The sequence below is a fragment of the Rhizophagus irregularis genome, chromosome 2 (genome assembly GCF_026210795.1).
Source record: "Rhizophagus irregularis chromosome 2, complete sequence".
NCBI lineage: Eukaryota > Fungi > Glomeromycota > Glomeromycetes > Glomerales > Glomeraceae > Rhizophagus > Rhizophagus irregularis.
The window spans coordinates 4309518-4318609 of NC_089430.1; the positions used below are offsets into that span (position 1 = coordinate 4309518).

Sequence of the window (9092 nt, forward strand, 5' to 3'; positions counted from 1 at the left end):
GTAAAGCATAATTGATTTTTGCCAACCTATTTCTGATTCGAATTATTGCTGTTTTTAATTTAGTGCGATCACAGCTAGCACTCCTATAAAAATATGATTATCAAAATTTTGTGAATACCCATGATTTTTCTAAAAAATCATTTAAAAAATAGTTGATAACCTGTGAATACCAGTGGAAATTATAGAAAAATCTCAATTTTTCGAGTAGTTCACTTATACGCAAGTTTTTTTAGCTTTGTTGTAACAATAACAGTTTTTTATAAGTAAACTACTCAAATAATTGGGAATTTTTCATGATTTCCCCGGTAATCATAGGCAAACAACCCTTTTCTAGATGATTATTTGAAAAAATCACGAGTATTCACAAATTTTTAAAAATTGATTATTTTTAGGGATGTTACACTATAATTGCACCAAATTGAAAACAGCAATAAATAAAATTTATTATTTAACAAAAAATGCAATCAAAATTTTTTCTTAAAAAGTTATGCAATTTAAAAAGTTAGCCAGTGATTTTACAATTTTTAATAAATTTAAACTTCAAAATTTAATAAAATTCGAGAATTAATCTTGTTAGAAAGTATACACATTTTATTAAGAAATCAATAAAGAGTAAATCATACTTATTTTATACAAATTATATCTCTATCAAATATATCACATTTTAAGAAACAGCCACATTTTCGACTAATCTATATGATATTTCAATTATTATCATAATTACAATATTAGACTTGTGACTGATAACTTTATAATTTATTTATTTATAATTTTGTTTAACATATGTAATATAATTAAAAGGAAAGACTAGTGACTAGTGGCAACAAATGCTTCTATCTCTTTAATAGTACCAGTTATATGTTCTTCATTTGAAATACTTTCATAATTATCCCGTTTATTAACCTGGAAAGTTTGATTAATCATAGCAAAAGTACCCCAACCAAAATTAAACCCAACACTATCTCCCATTTCCAAAATGGCTTTATAACTATTAATTACACGTCCTATTTTCATATTTTGTACATCTTCACTGTTTTCAAATGAAAAAATAAAATTATCTGATGAATAGTAATAACGTACGTTATTTTCAGATAAATATTGATCTCCTAATGAGCTAAATCCGATAGAACTATATCCTCCAAAAATCATGTTTGATTTTTTATCTTCAATTAAAACTAAGCTTGGTACTCGACCATTACATTTATTTTTAAATGAATTATTGTTAATTCCATCACGGCTACCACAATAAATAAGTTTGAATTTATATAATGGATTCTTAATGGTGTGAGTAAACTTAGCATCTTTGTTATCCATCCAATTGGCGATTATATTTGCAAGTTCTGGTTTGATAATATTTGATTTAAAGCTTTCTTTTTTATCTGGAAGACCAGTTCTAGGTGGTAAAATTGTAGTTTTTGGTAAGGTATCTTTATAATAAAATTCTTCAATTTCCTCAAAAATATGTTTAGGAATAATAGCTTTGTAAGGACGAACTTTATCAAAAAAATCTGCACGAGAAATTTCCACAAATCGAATGAGAGGGATAAATTGATTTAAGGTTTTCTTTAACGCTTTATAATTTTCCTCATTCCACTTTGCCCTATTACTTTCAAGACCGGGGGTTTGTTCAATACCCCATTTGATTAAATAATCCCAAATGATAACTTCTTCAATTCGTAAGTCGTTTCTTTTAATTAAGCCAAGAAGTATTTCCTTATTTATTGAGGGGAAATTTTTTGAAGAAAAAAATTGTAGTGGATATTCGCAGGTAGAATCAAGACAATAATCTTGCAATTTCTTGCAACTAGGAAATTTAAGTACAGTATTAAGAACAAATACAAAATTTTCATGAACCCATTTGGCTTGTTTTTCAATTAAATAATTTTGAACATGATCGAATAATTCTTCAAAAAGTAACTCATCAGCTGCAACTAGCAATTCAAGAATATTTTCACCCGATTGTTTAGTTAAATTAATTTCACCAATGTAAATATACCTTAAAACAATATATTGTTAAATAAATACAGAAATTACGAAATAAATGAATAAAGAATTATAAAATTATTAGAATTATTCTTACTTTAAAATCATTTCGAAAACAATTGGAGTAACGTTTGGTTTATTAAACATCATCATATTATTTTTCTTTGTAATCCAATTTGCTGAAAGAGCACCTTTGAAATAGGGAGAACGAGCACGTAAGATAACAGAATGTGCACGAAATTCTTTTGTGTTTTGGTTATCACCAACTTGAATAATAACATCATAGTCGTCAGCGTCATTTAATATTAAGGAAAGGTCCTTTGAAAGACTGGAATGAAAAATTAATGTCATGTTTTTTTAAAAGAAAAAAAGAAAAAAAAGGGGCGTCTGGTTATTTATTTGTAATTAGTATGGTTACACGGCATGAGGTGCATCAATGATCATCGATACTTAATTTTCGCAAAAAATTACATTTTTTAAACACTATTATTTATTTTTATAATAAAAAATGGCTTGTCAACTAGGACCCAGAAATATATAAAAGGCTCAGGCTTGAGTTTGCGTATTTTGAACTAAAAAATCATGAAAATCTTTCCTTTTTTAGATAATTTTTGATAATGCCGGTCAGAATTTTATTTCCTATTATAGTAACCGACTGACTTTATCATAATTCCGGCCCTGAAAAAATGTGTACAGCTCATAGTAAAAAATTTTTTTCATCACCTGACCCCTATATATATACTTCTGGGTCCTTGTCAACTTACATCCGACTGTTATACTCATTCATGTTTGTTAAGTTAATCATCGTAAAGTTTCTATTAGAATATTTGGAATTTTATGAGTTGTATAAAAATGGAATTTTATTCAAACGCTCACTTCTATTTAATTATGTAGCATTTTCCATAATTCCTTCAATCAATAATGTCCTTAGAGATGCGAAAAAGTAAATTTATAACTTTAATCATTATCAATATCTCCAATTCCCAAATTTGTATTCTGATTTTTTAATCAGTTGTCACAAGTACGTCATAATTTTCAATCAATTTTATTATTTCAAACGAGTTAAAGGAATTAATTTCTTTACAGAAAAATTTGAAAATTTAATTTTAATAAATTTTTGAGCAATGTTGGATTATAAAGAAAAATTTGAAATTAATTAAAATATATGTATTATTTTCAAGCATATGATTGAAGATATATATTATACTGTATAGAAGAAAAACTAGTAAATGCCTACATTATTTCTTGTTTGTAGTATTATTCTAACTATGACATGGTATTTTCTTTCACTGACATGAAATTAACCAGCATCATTTTACTGACTTCCCATTCTACCAACAACCAATCGAATTTGATTTACCAATTATAACAAGAGGAATTTGTGAGAATTGCTACATTATATTATGATTTATTAATATTATGTTTAATATTATTTAAATATAATTTTTCAAATTGAACATCTGAAAATAATGATATTAGTAATTTAATAAAAAATTGTCAAATGGAATTACTTGAGCCAAATGTTATTATTATTAAATGGATTCCATATAATAATTTTCAAATATTGAGGAGGATTCTCTAAATTTATACAACATATTATCGTTATATGATGAATAAGATTCCTTTTAGATGGATTTTAAGCTATTTACAAATGTTATTGAAAGATATATTGTTCAATTATTGGTCCATAATATGTTATTTAGAACTGTTTTAATTACAGTTAACTCTCTATAAATGCACCCTCTATAAATGCACACCCTCTATAAATGCACCTTTTATCTAGTCCCAACTTGAGCCTTAATGCTAAATGCACGGTTTTTATATATATATTTTCCGTAAATGTACCCTTTATAAAAAAATTTTATAGTTTACTTATAAAATTTTTGTATTACCTTAATTTTAGATTAATATCATACAGATTTATATATATTCTATAAATGCACATCCTTTTTAAATGCACTCTTATTAGAGGTCTGTAAACGGGACCAAGAACCCGGAACCCAGAAACCCTAACCAGCCCAGACCCAGATCCAGGTTTGGGCCGGCAAACTTTCTTCAAAATTCACCTGGGCTGGGTCCGGGCTGGCACATGAATTTTTGTTGAACCCAGATTTTCGTAATTCTGGCCAAAATCGTCTTAATTTCGGTTGAAATTAAACTGGCCAAAATTAAGTTGGCCGATTTTTTTGTTTTATAACAAAATGATATAATAAAAGTCCAGGTCCGGTCTGGGCCAGGTTTTTAATATTTTAAGTCCAGGCCAGACTAGGCCAGGCACTTTATGTTAATTTCCAAGTGCGGGCTGGGCCAGGTTGTAAAATAGTGGTCAATACAGACCTCTAACCCTTATACCTGGTCCCAAGGGGGGTGCATTTATAGAGAGTTGACTGTATAATTATTTATAAATAAAAGAAATGATATGACCGCTGACTGGTAAGGTTACAAATAATTTTGCTCCTTTTTACCAAGATGAAAATACCTCCTTTACAATTTAATATAAAGGTATAAATTTTACATAATTAGTCAAAAGTTTGTTAACTTTTTACCCAATTCTACATATTACTAACTAAATTTAATATATTATTAAATTAAAAATTTTAAAATATATTTAAATAATAATATTTATTAATGCTTTTTTCACTTCTTGTACTTCTTGTATTAATAATTCTTTCACAAATTATTTTTAGTTTATAAATTGATTAATTTTATTAAACTACTAAAATTATCTTTTATGAAATATTACAAATAAGTTAAATTAAAATATATGATACGTGACGTATTGTTAATGAAATCAATTTTATTTTATAATATGATATCAATCTATATAAGTATGCGGAAAAGATTTGTATTTCAATTACTTTAAAACAATTCCAAATTCCTAAATTCTCTCTTTGGATAAATATTCTAGAATACATTGAATATGATAGATTTCTTAAAGCTTAGTATGTCTTCAATTCGTCAATAAATTAACAACAGACAAAGAATTAAAAGAATGTTATATAGAAAATGGTTTATGTAATGAATGTAAGCAACTTAATACTAGTTATGATTATTGTCAGTTATGTATTCTAAAAGATTTCAACAAAATTTCAAAAATTAAACAAGTGGAAATCATGATGTTGATGAATTTATTCAAAAAGCACAATTAAAAACTAAAAATACGATCCATATCATAAAGTTGATTGAAAATGATGAATTTGAAGATTGTTTAATAATTAGCAAAAGGGGATTTGGAACTACTTTTAAAGCAGTTTGGATATAGATGATTGGGATTATGACAATAATCAATGGTGACAACTAGGGATGGCAATGGTCGGTCACAGTCAGTTATCAGTTGGTCATAACCGGTTAAGGGCCTTTGACCGACTGACTATTTTGGCTGACCGTTTTTCTGACCATTTAACCAACCATTTGACTGTCCGTTTAACTGACTGTTTAACCATTTTTTTAATGAATTTAATTAAGAAAAAATGTTAAAGTATTTTTTTTGATTAAATCCACTAAAGAAAATGGTATAACAACTTTTTTATTGATTAAGTTCGTAAAAAAAAGTGTTAAATGATTAAATGGTCAGTTAATGGTTGGTTAAACAGTTGGTTAAACAGTCAGTCAAATGGTCAGTCAAACCAGTTGGTTAAACTGGTCAGTTAAACGGTTGGTCAGAAGCTTTTGACCAACTGATATCAGTCACAGTCATAACTGGTCATGACCGGTTAATAACCATGACCATTGCCATCTCTAGTGACCACATAAAAATAAACTCTGATGTACATATTTTATATAAATTAAAATATAATTAATAAATAAATGATTAAAACATTTCTTCTATTTTGAGTTTACATATATGATCAGCATATGATGAAATAAAATGCTGATAACCATACATTTGAGAGATTATTTAATGCTTAAATTATTTTTTTTTATTTTTTTTATAAACGTATTTAAATCATTTTATTAGCAATCGTAATATATTACATTGACTAATAGTAAAATAAACAAAAAAAATACATTGAAGCTAGTTTCGAAAACAAAACTACACCTCTCCTTATAAAAACTTTAGACAAGTAATGTTAGATTTATTTTTTTATTTTTAATTTTTATACGAATTATTAAATATTTATAAAAGTAATGGTATAATGTAATTTACAATATTATTATAATGTTGTAAATGTATTATGACTATAATAATTACTATACAGTAATCACAAAACTAGTAAACTACACTGTTAAAGCATAAAATTTATGTTGTTATATTATGGTAACAGTGTAATTAAAAAAATAGGGGTTTTAGCAAAGAAAATCTAAAGTATAGACTAACGTAACCAGCATGCTATTCACGTAAAAATCCAATACTATACTAAATTCCAAGCTAAAATACCTAATCTAAATACATTCTGAAAAAATTTCTTTAGTAATTTTTGCTATTTTATTATGTTTTTTACCTTTTCATATTTTTTTTCCCAAATTTCATTAAATTACCTCCATTGTTTTTGTGGCTTCAAAGAATTGACGTGTCTACTTAGTTGTTGTTGTCCTATCAAAGTGCCACTTGAACTTGAGGCTGTATTCTGAAAATCATTCCTTTTAACCAGTTCTTGCAAATTTCCTGATTTGTCAATGTAATCATTCAGTTTTTTTATCCATAATCCACATCCAATATCATGTATCTCAATTGACGCGTTAATTTCTATCATCAAATCTGATTCTCTATGAAAATATAAAATTAAAAATCTCATTCCATTGACTCTGATCACTTTTTCAAAAAAAGCGTGGTAAATTTTAACGTAATCCTTTATAATTGAACAATCATCTTGTTGAATATCCTCACCGAGTTGTTTACTTGCTTGCCAATGAAATTTATCTTTAATCTGCACATACAACAACTTTGAATCAAACATCCTCAAAAAAAAATATGATTCTTCCTTGTTAATGACACGTTCACGCCACCCTCTTTATAAATTTTCTCATAAGCATTGCTAAAGCGTAACGTTACTCTAACGGTCTTGTACTTATAACATCTTTTGGTTTTCATATACTCCACAAATCCAACATTATCATTTAATAGTGTAAAGATCTCTCCATCACTCCAATATGCAGGTACGTCATAAAAAGTAATGTCATGTGACCTATCGGCAAAATGTTTTTCCAGATGATCCTTATCCTTATCGCTGATCATTCCTAAATGCATTTCAGTGATCGTACCATTTTGGTCATATTGTGCACGCGTCCTTTTTCTCTTTTTGTTTGGCTTAATGCTTAAATTAAATATTATTGTAATAGACAAGCAATTAATAATGAATATCTAAAACATTGAACACTTCCTTCAAAAATTAAAAAACATAACAATTCCGCAGTAAAATTTTAATTTTATTTTACTCAGTTTTTTATTAAAATGGAAGATACAAGAAAAATACAAATAGCCGAAAATAAGTTTCTTATGCTTATTATGGGTGATGAAAATAGGTTTTTAAAAACTACATATTTCCAATATATACAATATTGTGAAAGTCTTAGTGCTTCGTTTTTTAAGGGACGTTCAACAGAAGTTCAAAATAATATTTTAAAAGCAAATTTTGGATTAACAAATGAAGACATACTCAGTTGGGAGAATAGAGCCTCTCGTTACCAAATGACTCCTCAAAGTTTCTCATTTTTTTTACATGTTGCTATGTATTCTGCTTCTCATGGTTTTAACGCAGTATATAATGGGGTACAACAGAGATATGCTGAAAGAAAGCAAATAATAAATGTTGTGAGAAAACATGAGGATAAGTCTAAAAAAAGAAAGGCTAAAAAGAATAAAAAGAAAAAACACCAAACTGTTGATTCTGATTCTGATCCATTAACAAATGATGAATCAGATGATTATATGCGAAATACTGTTGATGATGATGATCAAATAGGTGATGATCAAGATGTTAATATAAATCGGTCGATTGCGGATGCCTCTGGATCTCAATCACATATTGATCAACTTTTTGATATGGACGTTACACCAGTAGAACCAGTATCTAATCTGGATGTTACAATGCCTCAGCCGCAGCTATTACAACAACCAGATAATAATTTATCTAATTTGACAAAATCTTCGAATAAAAAAAAGAAGTCAAATAAAAATATAATTCAGCAAGTTATTACAGGTCATAAACCAGGTGATGATGGTACATTACAAGTCAGAGACATTTTGGTTTATGATATCCCAGTATCCTGGACGCCAGAAGAAATTCTGCAAAAGTTAACATTTTGGGGGAATACTATCTCATTACAAATGAAACAACAAAAGAAATACCAAACAGTTCATTTGAAGATAGAATTAAATTCTTTGCGTCTTACCCAGTTCAAAGGTAATGATGATCCTGTTTGAACTACAGATTTAGGGGGATACCAGTTCGATGGTTTCCAGCAAGGTGTACACTCAAAGAAAGAAAACAACGTGAGAAGTTCCAAGCTACGATTCAAAAAATTCCAGAATCGATGATGATAGCAGCCTTATGGAAAGACCATTGCCTACATTCATTCCTTTCTGTGATTAAGGGTTTGAAAAGCTTTAAAATTATACAGACTGCAAGGGGGAATCGTAAACTTATTAGTTATTTTGAAAAGTGGGTTGATATGCGTACAGCATTAGATAATCAATTTGATTGGGAGCAATTGCACCTGTCTTGGAATCGACATAATTCTTCATTGCAACGAACAAGGTCATTTGGTAATAATACCAACAAGGACCGGCAATGAACTTCAGGAAGTCGACAGACTGATAAAAGTAAGCAGAATTCTAAGAATTCTAAAAAGAAACTACAAGAGGCAAAATCTGAGAAGCATAAAAAGCAGAAGAAAGATAAGTCCTGTAAAACATTACGATCAAAGGTCTTAGCGGAAATTTTAGATGTTTTACGTAAATTAATTTAGGATATACTAAATTTTTTTAGGTTTTAGAATAATTTTCTTTTTGTTTTATAGTGTGTTTTTTTTTTTAGAAAAATATTTTTGATCTAGTCACCAAAGGATGTATAAATACCGGTAGGGTGCTTATGCATGTGAAAGTATTTGGGCAGGCATGACGGTAGATAGTTCTTTTGAACATATATTCTTAAGTTACCATTTTTTTT

At 28.0% G+C, this 9092-nt stretch overlaps 3 protein-coding genes across 3 annotated transcripts; 1 reads left to right on the forward strand and 2 right to left on the reverse strand.

Annotated features, from left to right (window-relative positions):
- Positions 1-807: 807 nt before the first annotated feature.
- Positions 808-2091, reverse strand: OCT59_012299 (uncharacterized protein; the record flags this gene model as incomplete). Its single annotated transcript, XM_025309873.2, has 2 exons — positions 808-1996; positions 2081-2091. The coding sequence occupies 2 exons, from the start codon at positions 2089-2091 to the stop codon at positions 808-810; spliced, it is 1200 nt and encodes a 399-aa protein (XP_025188564.2).
- Positions 2092-6458: 4367 nt separating this feature from the next.
- OCT59_012300 (uncharacterized protein) lies at positions 6459-6881 on the reverse strand (the record flags this gene model as incomplete). The annotated part of the gene is made up of 1 exon (XM_066134360.1): positions 6459-6881. One exon carries the CDS (start codon positions 6879-6881, stop codon positions 6459-6461), a length of 423 nt encoding a protein of 140 aa, XP_065989631.1.
- Positions 6882-7375: 494 nt separating this feature from the next.
- On the forward strand, positions 7376-8892 carry OCT59_012301 (uncharacterized protein; the record flags this gene model as incomplete). The annotated part of the gene is made up of 2 exons (XM_066134361.1): positions 7376-8144; positions 8726-8892. 2 exons carry the CDS (start codon positions 7376-7378, stop codon positions 8890-8892), a joined length of 936 nt encoding a protein of 311 aa, XP_065989632.1.
- Between the last annotated feature and the right edge of the window lie 200 nt (positions 8893-9092).